At 38.6% G+C, this 15002-nt stretch overlaps 1 protein-coding gene across 2 annotated transcripts in view; it reads right to left on the bottom strand.

The window, feature by feature from the left end:
* Positions 1-1131: 1131 nt before the first annotated feature.
* Positions 1132-15002, bottom strand: part of ACTR3 (actin related protein 3) — a 46999-nt gene continuing 33128 nt past the window's right edge. For both annotated transcript variants that reach the window (XM_083411829.1, XM_083411828.1), the window contains 10 exons: positions 13948-14072; positions 12698-12808; positions 11603-11698; positions 9408-9515; positions 8216-8359; positions 7385-7558; positions 6087-6179; positions 4227-4352; positions 2520-2603; positions 1132-2068 (listed from right to left, as the gene is read on the bottom strand). In XM_083411829.1, coding sequence (XP_083267955.1) covers positions 1973-2068; positions 2520-2603; positions 4227-4352; positions 6087-6179; positions 7385-7558; positions 8216-8359; positions 9408-9515; positions 11603-11698; positions 12698-12808; positions 13948-14019 — 1104 coding nt within the window. In that variant the 5' untranslated portion in view covers positions 14020-14072 and the 3' untranslated portion in view covers positions 1132-1972. The remainder of the gene's footprint in view (positions 2069-2519; positions 2604-4226; positions 4353-6086; positions 6180-7384; positions 7559-8215; positions 8360-9407; positions 9516-11602; positions 11699-12697; positions 12809-13947; positions 14073-15002) is intronic.

Raw genomic sequence — 15002 nt, 5'->3', positions numbered from 1 at the left:
CACATGGGAGATTCACATCATTATTCATTAAACTACATTTCAGTAGAAGAAATCCACACATCTTCATTTGTAGACTTGAAAATACAATAAGTGTTCAAACCAATGGAATAGCTTTCTAGAACATATGCAGAAATGCTATTCCGGTAGTTCATTGCACCTGTGTTTAGTAGAGATTATATTCGGTAGTTACCTGAGCAGAAGGCACTTCACATTTCTCCCTGGCCTTCTTTCCCTCTGCAGTCGCTGTGGCTCTTGGAAAGCCTATCCAGTGAGTCTGGGGCCCTCTGAACAGTGTGGAGTATGTTGTATGAGGTGGCAGTGGGACAAATGGAAATCACTTGAGAAGGGAGCTCTGCTTGTGCAAAGTATCCTTCGCCTGATTTCTGGTGATTCTCTCTCACACCACAGCCCATGTATCCCATGGAGACTCATACTGCAGGAAGGGCATGTATGATTTTCATATATTCCACCTTCCTCTGCAACTCCCAGAACCACCTCCCATGCTGTTGCAGGAGGTCTCCTATCTTGCAGAACAGCTTTTCAGGGAGCACAGGTGTTGCAAATGAAGTTATACTAATGAAATTTGCCTTCCCCCACCTGCCATTAAGTGACTGTCTCATCAGCAGAAATCAGGCCCTGTGAAGCCTGGATCCAACACACACTTAACAGAAATTTCAAAACTCTTTAAAAATCCAATTTAATTTTTTGGGAACATTCCAATTTTTCAATCTCCCTTCTGACACAGGACCCATGGCTTCAAGTTGATCAAAAGGTGAATGAGTGGGGCTAAAACTAAGTTGGCAATACACTGATCAGCAGCTACGTTTGCTCCACAAAGGCCAACATATTTTGCTCTAAATATATGTATAGTCAGCCATGCCAGTAAATGGCATGTAAATAAATGAAAGTAAATGTTAATGAAAGCTAATTTTTATAAATTGCATATGCACTTCTGTATGCTGTTGAATAGAAACTAAAATCACAGACACATGCACCACTTTCATATTTGTGTCACAATACCTGTTCCATTTTCGTCTCCTTAAAATTATTTAATAACTGCCATGGCAAACTAGAGAGAGAGAGAGACCTTCAAACGATCAAGCAATGAGACTGAAAGGCCTCAGACAAACATTAAAAAGAATTTTTGTGTCTTTATTGGAATGGTGGAATACACCTATTTTGATAACTTGAATATTTGGTTGTAATTAGAAATGACACTACAGAACTGCAATACTGGTCCAACAGTCTTGTCTTTACTTCCCCCCACCCCCAAAGCAAGAAATAGAATGAAAATGCACCGAGTAATCAGAAAGCACTAGCAGGCATCGGTTAATCCAAGATTCTAGCTCCTTAGTTCCAAAAGCACTTGCCAAGTTGCATTGTGTGTGGAACCCAAGTTTTAAGATTGGTCATAATTTGAAGTTACTAGAGATTCACATGATTAAGCTTCATGTGGGCATTATTATTATTTTTATTCATCTCAAATTGGTCACTGGTATTTCTCTTGTCAAATATTACATTTCTTTCATTCACTGATATTTTTCTCAACGTATAAAAAAGTATGAAATATAAACAAGCTCTCTCATTGTACACGTGTAAGAGTACAATTGAAGAATTATAGAGCTGACTATCTACACACCATCAAATCCCATCAAATCTTGGATATTCCATTAATATACAAAATATCAGGGCACAGAAAGAACAAAAACCCACTTCTTTTGTTTTGTTTACGCACAGGATCAAATATTCAATCGAAAGGAAAAAAAACACTTGGAATCATTTTGGCTTCCCACTACATCTGCATGTTGAGACACTTATTAAAATATTCCTGTTTAATTGTGTTTGGTCTTTTTTTTCTTCTTATTTTCAAGTCATGTTTTGTTATCTTAATACCGGCCATCCAGACAAACATGTATTGAGAAAGACCCTCCATCTCCCAGCCTCCCTAGATCCAACTCATGGCAGGTCGGATTTAAGACATAACTCCAAAAACTGGGTTGTGACGACAGATGCTAGGACCAATTTCTTCATAATCTTTTTTGGTGTGGCATACTTGGTAGAACTCAGGCTGGGGGGAAAAGAAGATAAAAGGGAATATTTTCACTAAAAATATATTTTTGTCACTTTTAGGTTAAACTTGTGATATATTCAAACTTGTTATTAAAGCACCTGTCTCAGTTTTGTGCCTGTATTATAGCTTATGTAACACAAGACAACACTGCCTTAAAAAGATAAACAATAGACAGTGCGAAAAGCTCTTCCTCCATGTGCATTTACATTTTTCAAGGAAGCTCCTCATAAGTTACAAACATTTTGGAAAGTCTATTTATAAAAGGTTCCAGGCAGTATCCCCCCCCCCCCAAAAAAAAAAAAATAGGAGCACTTTTTAAAGCACCATGACTGGGCTTGTCCTATAAACATATACCAGGGATAAAGTGGAAAACAGTGACAGTGAATACAGGTCAAAATACATGTGAGAAAAGTTCTCTTCAGATTTCTTTTTCCTTTTGTCAACTTACCGTGGAAGCCAACATTGATCCTCCAAACCAGACAGCATATCTTTGCATATGGTGTGTGATAACTTGTACATCAATAGGTTTGGGCTACAAGAGAAAATAAAATCAGTACAGAGTACTGTTTTAAATAAAATGTCATTACAGACGCTTCTTTTTTCACTGGCTGTAGCAAAACCCGAGTTTTAAGATTATTTAACCGTCAGGCAAAACAGTTTTTAATCAAATTCTCTCAAATGCACTAATCTGAATAGGTTCCAAGATATATATGTTTTCTCAGCACAGTGGAAGAGAACATGACTTTGCATGCAGAAGGTCCCAGGTCCCAGCCCCAATATTTTTATCTAAAATGATTGGGTCATATGTGATAAGAAAAACCTCTACCTGAAACCCTGGGAAATCATTGTCAGCCATTAACGTTCTCTATATTACAAGTGTGAACTTTTCCCTTTCCTTCCAAAAATGCCACACGATACTTCTTGTGGGTTTACATGGTTGAAAACAGGCAGAATCTAGAAATCACTTATTCCCCAGGTACTAAAGTCCTAAAAAACACCTCAATATATTTCTCCCTTCTCTCACAGAAGCCACTATAACATGCCTCTTGCCATTTCCAATCTGTTGTGCCAGAGAGAAAGTACAGGACAGTAAAGTTGAAGTGGGCAGTCCAGTAAAGCGCTCAGATCCTGCTTTCAGGCTGGTTGGCCACTGTGAGAATAGGATGCTGCACCAGTTGGGCCACGGGCCTGATCTTGCAGGCTCTTCTTATGTAACAAAAGGTAGCTTCCAATATAAGCACGTATTCACCAACCAAAACCAATACACAGTACTGAAAGCAGTTCTATAATTTAATAAGCCTCATGTTGCCAGCAGACTTGAAAGAAATGCTTTTTATTATTTTTCTGAGGAAGCTGGCAAATTCTATTTGTTATCCATCTGTTGCAATAAACACTGAAACAGGAGTATCCACTCTCCACAGCTGCTTCTCCAAAACCACTACTAGTTTTCAAGATCACAGGCAGGATAAGTGCCTGTAGCCATAAAAATGAAACCTTCACAAATGTGGAAAGTACCGTATATACTCGAGTATAAGCCGACCCAAATACAGTGGTACCTCAGGTTAAGTACTTAATTCATTCCGGAGGTCCGTTCTTAACCTGAAGCACCACTTTAGCTAATGGGGCCTCCTGTTGCAGCCACGCCGCCGGAGCAGGGTTTCTGTTCTCATCCTGAAGCAAAGTTCTTAACCTGAAGCACTATTTCTGGGTTAGCGGAGTCTGTAACCTGAAGCGTATGTAGCCCAAGGTACCACTGTATAAGTCGAGGCACCTAATTTTAGCACAAAAAACTGGAAAAACTTATTGACTCGACTATAAGCAGGTTCACCACACCACAAACCTGGTGGTGGCGGCAGCGGCGGTGGAAGAACAACAAGCAGCCTGAAAGGGCTCCTTTCGGGTCACTTGTCCCTCCGCTGCTGCCACGCGCCTCACTCAAGTATACGCCAAGGGGGGCTTTTTCAGCATAAAAAATGTGCTGAAAAAGTCGGCTTATACTCGAGTATATATGGTAATTAAAGATGAGATTGATACAGTTCTAAATGAGTATGACACCATTTAATGGCTTTCTTATTGGATTCCATTTAGAGATGTGATGTAAACTAGCACAACGAACTACACATACAAGTGAAACGTCTTAACTAAAAAAACAAACCTTCAGTCTGCCACCACTCAGTTCCTCGCTGAGTTTCAGTCTGGCATCAACAGTTCTTTTCAAGTCTCGTTGTAAACGGCGACCAAAGTCCCTGAACATTGTGGAGCCACCAGAGAGGACAATATTCTAAATTGTACACACAAAAGTTGTATTACTTAACAACACTGGATGTTAGGAATCAGTTTCTGAAAATAAGGAGTGAAGGCAACTGTAATGACTACAAAACAGTCACAGCAAGGAACAGGGCCAATGCTTGAGCCATGCATGCTCAATTTAAGAGACTGAAACAAATAATTTCACAAATTGGAATTTTACAGATAGCTTGAGAATTCTATGGCTTTACAATCAGTGTTAAGCTGAGCACCCCATGAAAGAAAGGCTAGATTACAAATTACTACAGATGTTTTGATACTTAAAGTGCACTTTCATCTAGAAATTTATTAAATAACTTGTTTAATAAGATTGTTCTGAGTCAGCCCAATTTTAAAAGCTATGCAATACAACAAATGTTCCTAAATGATCATGCCAAAATTCATTCCACTCTTCTTCCCCTCAAAACCTCCTCCAGTGGGTCTTCCAACCAGAGAGTAGGAAGGGAAGGAGAAGTTCTGTTGCACAAGCCTAAGTTTGCTTATAATAGTGGAACAGCGGCAGGGGATACAACCTAACCCTTTCATATTTTGTTTCTAGTTATAGTTTAACAATATATTTCATTCCATTAATTCCATTATTTACAATATCCACTTGAATATACATTAGTGAAGGGCTAATCAGGATAAATGTGCACATGCTTAGCACACAAAAGGGTCTAAGTTCAGTCCTTGGCACCTTCTGGTAAAGCTGGAGAAGACTCTCGACCCAAACCAGGGTGGTCCAGCATGCAACCCTCAAGGTCTTTTTGATGCCCACCCAGCCTTCGCACTGCTTTCTCAAATATGGGTAAGGCTTTGGGCTTGGGAAAGGCGGTATGAGGGCTCTGACATAGTCCTAGAGTCCTCCAGCCTGCTTCCTAAAGCCTAGTTAGTGCTTTCCCAGCTTTCGAGAAGGAGGTGGGAGGTCTCTAGGACCCCGGCAGAACCTCACGTCTCCCTTACCCAGCTTTGGGAAGGCAGCACGAGGACTGGAGAGGGGGCACCAACTTTGAGCCTCGTTCCCCAACCCCTGTGTGACATGGCAGTGTGCAGTCTGGGGGTTCCATGTCTAAGTATTATTGTGGCCCACTTGGTAAGGTAAAAGGTAAATGTAAGGTAAAGGACCACTGGACGGTTAAGTCCAGTCAAAGGCAACTATGGGGTTGCAGCGCTCATCTCGCTTTTAGGCCGAGGGAGCTGGTGTTTGTCCACAGAGAGCTTTCCAGGTCATCTGGCCAGCATGACTAAACTGCTTCTGGTGCAGCAGAACACTGTGATGGAAACCAGAGCGCATGGAAACACCGTTTACCTTCCTATTTATCTACTTGCACTGGTGTGCTTTCGAACTGCTAAGTTGGCAGGAGCTGGGACCGAGAAACGGGAGCTCACCCCATCATGGGGATTCGAACCACCAATCTCCTGATCAGCAAGCCCAAGAGGTTCAGTGGTTTAGACCACAACGCCACCCGTGTCCCAAGGCTCACTTGGTATGAAAATATGGACCACCCTGCCCCAAACCCTGGAAAGCCACTACCAGTCAGTGTAGACCCTAAGCTAGGTGAGTCACTTGTCAGACTGCATACGGCAGCTTCTTACACTTGTAACATAGCCCATTATTGTGCTTTCAACAGAAGAATTGAATCTCTTTAGCAAGTAGGCAGAGATATACTCTGAAAAAAACCTCTCTCTTTCTTACACATACACACAAACATTATTTAGCTTTACTAACCTTATATAGCGGACGTCTAACATCAATGGGACAGTTCTGAATTACCTCGTCTACTACTTCTGAGATAGGCTGTGTGAAGTCTGGATTAGCAAACTAAAAACAGAAGTATGTATCAGCAAAGAACTGATTAGGTTACAAGTAATTTTTTTGCTTAATGCAGCATTTAAAAAAACAAATACAAACAGGTTTCATTTTCCATACATAATACTAAAGCATCAGCTTCTCTTTAACATATTAGAGGCAAGTGTAGATTATTGCAGATTTCTAAAGAAAGGATTAAGAAAGCTAGTTGAGATGAATTTAGCAAGATGGAAAAAACTAAGGCATAACAATTTGAGAAACACTATGGAAAAAGAAGCACTAGTTTAATTGAAGGTAAATTCTAATTCAAAAAATATGTTAACTTAGAATCAGTATTTGCTCTGAAGAATAATCTTTGTTCTCGTCAATCCCTCACCAGCCTCTACAGTCTTCCCCAATGGCTATTTTACACTGTAAGTTTGAGGCAGCTTCTGCCTGCTTATGTACCTCTGTAAAGTTCCACTTATTCTGTGTTATAATAACAAAGATCATTTGAAACTAATAAAAAAAATGAAAGGGTAAAAAACAGAGTACAACCATATACAGATACTGAAGAACAGGAATTCAGGAAAATGTAAGCCATCCAATCCCTTTACCCTTTCCATTCTCCCTGCTGTTGCATTGTACAGAACACTTTGGAGACCGCCTACACATCTCAGATGCTAAGCACTGAATCAAACAGTTTTATTCAGCATGAAAAAAATGGGAATCAGCTGGAAGAAATATTTATTCCTGTTCCCTCAGCTCACCACAGAAGCCAGATTGGTGGTTTCAAATTTGAAGTGGGAAGAGAGAAACTATTATACAAAGCATGTTGTGTGGCTTTTAGTGATAACAGCTAGATCTCCCCTCCCACCTCCACCCCCAGATTCTTCTTCAGCTGAGTATCATTTAAGAAGCAGAGGGAAAGGCCTTAAAGCTTCACGATCCTCAAAAGTTAAAAACAGATTCAGTTGAACTTTAAAGCCAACATAATTAACTCGGCACCAAGAAATTCGGTTCTAAGGTTATTTTAAAAAGGGGTGGTGGTGGAAGTACTGGCTTTTAATTCCAACTTTGAAAGGCACTACCTGCCCTACATTATGAAATGAAAGCTGCAATCATAAGTCACACTTACAAGGGAACAAGACTCATTCAAGCACAACAGTATTTAAAGATTTAAAGATAAAACTAAAAGTATACTTCTGTGTGCGTTATGAAGATCTGCACCAGTTTACCTCAGGATGAAAGAAGATCTCTGGCCCCAAGAATCTCTCATAGCCAACATCAATGGTAAATTCTTTCTTTGAGATTGCGTTGATTCCAGTATATTGTTTGATCCACTTGGTACCATCTGCGTCATACTTGTTAAATTCTTTTACTAAATCAGGGCAGACATAACTAAAGCGTTCCTGGAAATCAGATGCAGACAGTTACAAAAGAAATTCCCAAAAATCTACTAAGGTTTTATATTTGATCAGTTTAAATGGAACAGGAATGAAACTTCCTTTAAAAAAACAAAAACACCAGAGAATTGTTGAGTTAGTATTAACTGCATACATTTAAGATAATTAGCACTCAGAGCAAGGCACAATTCTATGCACCACTAGGCAAAAATTCTTGAGACCTGACAGCCTAAACTATCTTAGGTGGGGGTTTTTTAGTTGGGAGATGCTAACTCCGGAAAATGCATGCTCAAATGTACTATTGCCATGGTTACATACCATACCATCATACACTTTAGAATTTAAAATCCGTCAGTAATTATAGAGCTGCTCAAAAAAAAAAATATTCATTAAAAGTCTCAAGAAAAGTAATTATGACTTTTCATTACGCAAAACTAAGTACTTTTTAGTATTAGAATACCTTCGTAGCCCAGAGAATTAATTAGATTACTGGCAATTTGTTACCACCAAGATAGCATCTTGATTTCCAATACATAAGTCACCTGATCCGAATTGTTAAAGCTAATACCAGTAGTGGCATAGAACATATATATGCTATGTCAGTTTTTGAGTCTTACTGAGCCAATCATTAAGTATCTATTTGCTTTTTAAAATATACATTACCTTCACCGCTTTAGCAGTTTCCAATGATTGTTCAGGAGGGATTCCTACTTCTCGTTCTCTTAGCAATTGTTGAATAAAGTAAGTTATATCTCGTCCTGCAATTGGAATATGTTTGATACAGCTGCCAATCACATAACCTTCAGCCTGAAAGTAAATAATAATAATAATAAAATCCTTCAATGAACTTAATCCCAAATACAAACTTTAGAGACATATTTGTGAACACTTGAGTAGGACATATCACAAGCAAGTCCCATGTTTCCATCTCTCTACTATCATCTCAAATCACGCACTTTCTGTTACATGGATATTTCCTTTTGCAGAACAGCTAATGGTGGGTTTTCTACACGCCATAACTTATACCAGCACTTAATTAAAGCATCATCGACAACAACACAAAGCAATCTCTCCACTCTGATTCCTAATGAAATGAATCCTGGAAGTATTAAAGCTCTTCCATTTTTGTGTAAAAAGAGAGGAAATTTGGTAGCTATTTATCACTACTGTAACTAAAGGATCCAAACTTAAAATAATTCTGAAGATCTCTCTCTCTCTCTCTCTCTCTCTCTCTCTCACACACACACACACACACACACACACACGGTGTGTGTCTTTAACATAGGGTAAACAGATAATGGTTGACAGAGATATATAAGGGGATCATCAGTCTGGTACAGTATAGCCTTCCTCTTTCACCAGCTTGTAAGACAGAGGAGGAGGAGGAGGAAGAAAATAAGGGAAGTAAATCTACACTGGATGAAGTGCAGGAAGCTTAGTTTCTGCCCACATGATTTTTATTTAATGTGGGGGTGGCAGCATCACTTCCAAAGAGATCACCATGTCTTCCTTAAAAGCAACGAACCCCACAAAATTTTCAGATTTAGCTGAAGGATACCTTTATATATTATACTGGGAGCATTGCAGATTTAATTATTAAAAACTTTCAACAAGCTACAAAGTTCAATTATAAACCTAAAGCAAAAAAAAGCAGATTTTCTCTAACTTCTGTCTCCAAAATAAAAATAAGAATACGTTCCTAAATGCTAATTTTAGCACAATCTTGTGTGATATATAACACCTAGTTCACTGGGAAAATGCTAAACAGAGCTGCCAAGACTATCCTTCCCATAATAGTGATAGTTTTAGAAGCAGTGTTGTTCCACAAACCGCACCCATATTTATGTGTACTTACCACAGGAATGACGTGAGTGACACCATCCCCACTGTCTATAACCGTTCCAGTCAGTGTTCGCTCTCCTACTTGTCTTGATGTCCAAGATGCAGCTAAGGCAAGGACGGCCTTATCCAAGGAAAGAATTTGAGAATTAGTATCTTATAACCAGCCTAAAGCCTAGTCTTCAAGCAAAGATTGCCACATCAGGCAAAAACCATTTAACATAGTTACATTGCACCATGCAGCAGAAGAAAACAAGAAGTAAGAAAACAGAACAAAGGAACTGGAAATAAAAACCCTAAAAATGGTATTCAAAAATTGGTAGATTTTACTTTCTATAATTGCAGCAGCACCCAAAAGTTAACAAGTAAATTAGAAACTTATTGTAATTCAGGCTTTGGGAAAATCTAAATATGCATTGATATATATAGGAACTACCTAACTGGTACTATACAGCTGAAGCCACACTAGTTTTAAACAGTCTAAAAACTCAGGGACCTTTCTCACATTACCTTGTAACGTAGGGATCACTGCAGCACAGCTCCTTTCTGTACCACGAAGGCAACAGCAGAAGATCTGGCTTCTGAAAGGAGCTTCCCATAGAAATTGCACCCCTTTCTCAGGAGCTGACAAGGGAGCCATTTCCCCATATACTCAATCAATTACTGTGGGCTTTATCTTTCCTGTGTTGGTACCAAGGATATTATGGGTACTAAAATATTATCGTGTTTCTGAAAAGCTTTTCTTTAAGCTAATATTATATTAAATTCAACAGTTTATTGCAAAGAAATGTCAAATTATTGCTGCAGATCTTCTGCAGAAGAATTTAGGCATCGCCAATAAAATTAAGGAGTGCAATGAAGAGCCGTGCATTCAACAGAACATAATGAGGAGGAACTAAAACACTAATGTAGACACTCAGAAAGGTTAAGGATCCACATCCTCACAAGCCTACACAAGACGGCGGCTGTTTTCTGGAAGTACAGTAGGTTGAAAAGATTAGCTTTTACAGTAAACTATATATGCAGATCTGAATGGTGAAGTCTCTGAATCATTATCTGACTTTTCTCTTAAGAGGCAAAGTGCATCTTATTCCATAGATCAATCTGACACACAGAACTATTCTTCCTGTGACAATTTTGCTGTTGTCTCCCCTTTGAAAGAAGGCAAAGCTGCTCTAAATCTAAACAGCTATACATACACATATGGACTTTTGTGTTGTATTTTAAAAGAAATCTGAGGAAAGTGCTATTCAGAGATTAAATGTGGGGCAATGTATGTTTATGAAATACATAATCTGCTTTTCAAAACAAAATTGCAGAACAACTTTATGTGTTTAACATTGAATTTTCACTGGTATGAATACTTTGCTTAATGAATTTTAAATATTACCCTCTGTTTTAAGGTCCACAAAGGGACATTTTTGGCTTAGAATAGATGTTTATAAATTTATTTATATCTCTTAGCTTTAACAGAGAGCCTTATTGCAAGTTCAGGAAATCTACACAAGTGTAGTGTCCCAATTCGAAGAGCCAACAGAGATGTCTCTTCAAAGGGTTAAGACATTCTGTTCATAATCATATCTTCTAGTGCGTGAACACGGTTTTTTGTACTCCTTTTGTGGAGTAATTACAGCTTGTTGTTATTTGCTCATGTATTTCTTTGCAATACAACAATTGGGATCACAATTAGACATGATGGCAACAGCTTACAACCTTGTGCCAGCTGACAAACAGGACAGGCGGGGATTGATTTAAAGCATAGCATTGGCTGGTGGGGAAATCAACCTGCTCATATTTCCCCACCAAATATCACTTTTAAAAAGCAGCCACTCTCTGTGACTGGAAATAATGTCTGCCAGAGCATTCGTGGGAGAAAAGCAGCATAAAAAGCTAGGAGGCAGAATAGTTCAGATGGTGTAAGGTTCAGCTTCCACACCAATCCAACCATGCAAAAAGTAAAGAGATTTGGCAGCAGACTTAATTCTAAACATGGTTATCCCAATGTGTAATCCAGTTTGGCCCCAAGAACAAGGTGAATTGTTCTGGTCCTTTAGCAGGATTAAACCAGAAATTACTTTTTGGGTCAGAGTCCACATGAGAGGTTCCAAATCCGGTGCCAATCCCAATTTCTGCACAACAGCTTGCATATTCTCCTCTTAAGGAATGTTACTTAAAACATTTATCTCAACTGTAAACTAAATGATGTTTCACCTGAACAGCAATGTAAAGCCCGGGAACATTGAAGGACTCAAACATGATTTCTGCAGTATATTCCCTGTTTTCTGGAGTATTTAGAGGGGGTTCAGTCTGTAAAGCAAAATCATCCAGTCAGCTCAGTTGAAACACAGCTTTTTACAGTTCAGTTGTAGAAAAACAACAACAGAAGAACTTACTTTATCTTAAAATACCCATTCCTATACACATTTAATGTGTTTGAGCTTGAACTATATCACAAATTCAGAAGCATGACAAATCCAAATAATAACTGTGTTTCAATCTACATTCTGGTTCCGGAAGGAAAGGTTAGTTAGACCAATTCATATCAGAATTCACGAAGAACAAATTAATCTGGCATTTCTAGTCAAAATACAGGTTTAGCATCTCATTTGCTGTTTTGGATAATAAGTCTCATGCCTAGGACTTATGCCTATCCTTAGAGTTGACTATACTACATTGAACAAAGTATCTTTAATGTAACAATACTTCTGTTATAATAATGTACCTGTGTGTTCATTTTTCCATTTACCATTTTATATAAAAACAGAGAAATTTAACAAGCTAATTTGCATCCAATTCTGAAATATGACATAGGGGCCACATAGATCCTGGGCCCATTGTTAAAATCAAAAATGTTCTCATGTGAGTCTGAGGCCACTCAAGGCCTATTTTCTAAGAATCCCAACAGAAAAAAAGTTGAAGAAACCAAATGTCACTGACTAATGCTTGTCTCTAAGCAACAGCAGCTGTTTTAGCAGTCTTAATTCTACTCAAACACCAGATATACCCCTGTTGCATCACTGGAGAAATACTTATGTAAAATGCAGTTGCCAGGACACCATTATTCAGCTCTAGAGAGAGCTGGTGCAAGTTAAAAGAAACAGAAACTGAAGCAGTCATCCAAAATTCAGAAGCTCTGTGGCTTTTAACACTCCAAAAAGAAAAACTCCTTTAATCAGTAACTGCTGCCGTGCATGTGTTCAAGCTGCTACCTCTGCCTCAACTCTCTTGCAAGTTAAAATTCATTCTACACTATGTGCTGAGAAGAGGTTGTGAACACTTAAAAAATAGAAGATAGGCTGTACTCACCAATAGAAAATAATGATCTTCAGGTTCTGCCCTTAAATATTTAAAGATTACTTGTTCCATAAACCTCTCCATCAAATCCCAGTCTTCAACTATTCCATGACGGATGGGCCACTGTTGAAAATGTTGCAATTAAAAGAAGGGGTTTTTTAAGGCATTTTAAGTTATGTTAGAGCTACATAAATATAATTCTGTATTAAAATCAAAAGAACTAGTCTGCAAGATATTTGCTCAGCGTATAAATTGTTCAAGATACTTATTCTTGTGTGTAGGATTTAAGGACTACATCTCAGTCTTTTCGAACATCCTAGATACTCTACATCCCAACTATGTTTTACACAGCTATGTTGCTCAGCTGAATATCAGCTTAACAAAGAATCATAAGACCTGCCCTGTTGGATTCAAGTAAGGGTCCATTTAATCTAACATCTCACTCACCCCCATTAGCAACCTCTGGGAAACTCACAATGAAACATAACGGCCAAATTCCACTGATAATTATTTAGTTTCTGGATGCACTGTTGATGTAACTAAGATACATCATAACTTTTACTATATTGAAAAAACAAAACACCGGATTCCTTGAATGAGGAGGGCAGGCACAAAACTATTTAGGTGAAGAGCGCCACCAAAAAAATTAGTGACACAACTCACCTTCTTCATGTTGATCTATGCTATTTCACTGCCTAAAAGGATCTTTCACATTAAGATCGTTTGTTCCTCTTTTAATTCAAAGACAGCTGGATGGTCAAAGGTAGGCCCATATAGAGCGCATTTTGTTTGGTAATGTTTCATGCTGGTTCTGAGTTATGGCATTTGGCTAAGTTTTTTCTAGTGACTGGCACACAAATGTGGCAGTTTGGTCACAGAATGTGACCAGGGGACCATTTCTTCAGCGAGATGGCTGTGACCCAAGTGATGGCCCTTCTCTGCTGTGACTTCCAAACTTTAGAATTACATTCCTGAGGATAACACAACCTTCTTCATTCTCTAAAATATTGCTCTGAGATATTGGCTCAACTACCAGGACAGAAATGTATTAAAGAAACTTGCAATCTTATAACCACAAAATATTTTATTCATTCCAACCAGAGACTTGCGAGTTGCAACATTATCATTGTTTTATGGTACTTTATGCATTATCATTCTATAAAACAACCTCTGTAATGAGCAGGGAAATCTCTACGGCAGGGTAAATTGGTTGTGTGGTTTCTTTTTTATTAAAAAGTAGCGAAAGTTCTAGCTGTAAATACCTTTGTTGCATATGTTGGTTTTTCTATTGCTTCATCCCCAATAAAGAAGTCTAGGTCATCCACACCTTTCATAACCCTTCTCTGTGCTTGATCGACAACCTTGGCAGATTCCTTGATAGCGATACCTTAAATGTAGGGGGGGGGGGGGAGAGAGTTGCAGTCAGCCGAGACAGATATGTATCCTAAACTTTCAAAGCGATATTCATTTTGTTGCAAGTACTGCCAAGGAGGTGGTTATTCATTTAGTGGGTACACAATCTAACTTTCTAAATAGATACATTTCAAATGACTTTGAGGAATAGACTTCAAGACACCCACAAGGAAAGTAATCTGTGGGTGCAGTGTGCTTCTGCCACATAAATCTATCAGGAACTCTCCAATTCTATAGCACCAAGGAAGGAACTCTGTACCACTTACTGTATGTACCCTCATTGCAGTTATATGTCTCCATTCCTACGTAATAAGTTACTGGAATTTTATTACATTTCTACAGCTTCCCTTTTCTCATTTAGTTTCTCATCCCTTTCCTCATTTGGTTTCTCATGTCCTCCTTTTCTACCACATAGCATTAATCTCTCAGCACATTCCTCTACAAATCTCTCATTTTAGTTCTAAATGTACATTTTTACTGAATAAGCAGAAGTGTTATAATAGAAAATTGAGGTACTGGGCCAATAGCCCTGGCCAGAAAGTTTTATTTGTTTGTTTGCTTTTTGCTTTTAGGTATCCTTCAGTCATTTCAATTCAGTTTTATTAGATATCACCGTCACAACTTGAAGAAGCAACAGATCTTTGGTAGGGGATGGGGTGGGAAACAATGCAAAAAGCCTTTCCAAACTCCACTTAATAATTTTGCCCTTGTACAAATTTAAGATGTAGTGGAATTATTTTGGGCAACTTCAGAGCAAGAGGAAACGAGGACAAACAGCGCCCTAGAAAAGCAGTGCCCTGGAAATTACGTCTGGGTAGAAAAAGATGGGCCGGCAAGAAAGTGGTTGTCTTGGATTTGTGTGCCGCAAGAATAAAACGCTTTAATAACAAATAAAGTTGTGTTT

The sequence above is a fragment of the Podarcis tiliguerta genome (genome assembly GCF_965153285.1).
Source record: "Podarcis tiliguerta genome assembly, chromosome: 1".
Taxonomy (NCBI): Eukaryota; Metazoa; Chordata; class Lepidosauria; order Squamata; family Lacertidae; genus Podarcis; species Podarcis tiliguerta.
This window is presented reverse-complemented; position numbering and strand designations above follow the sequence as displayed.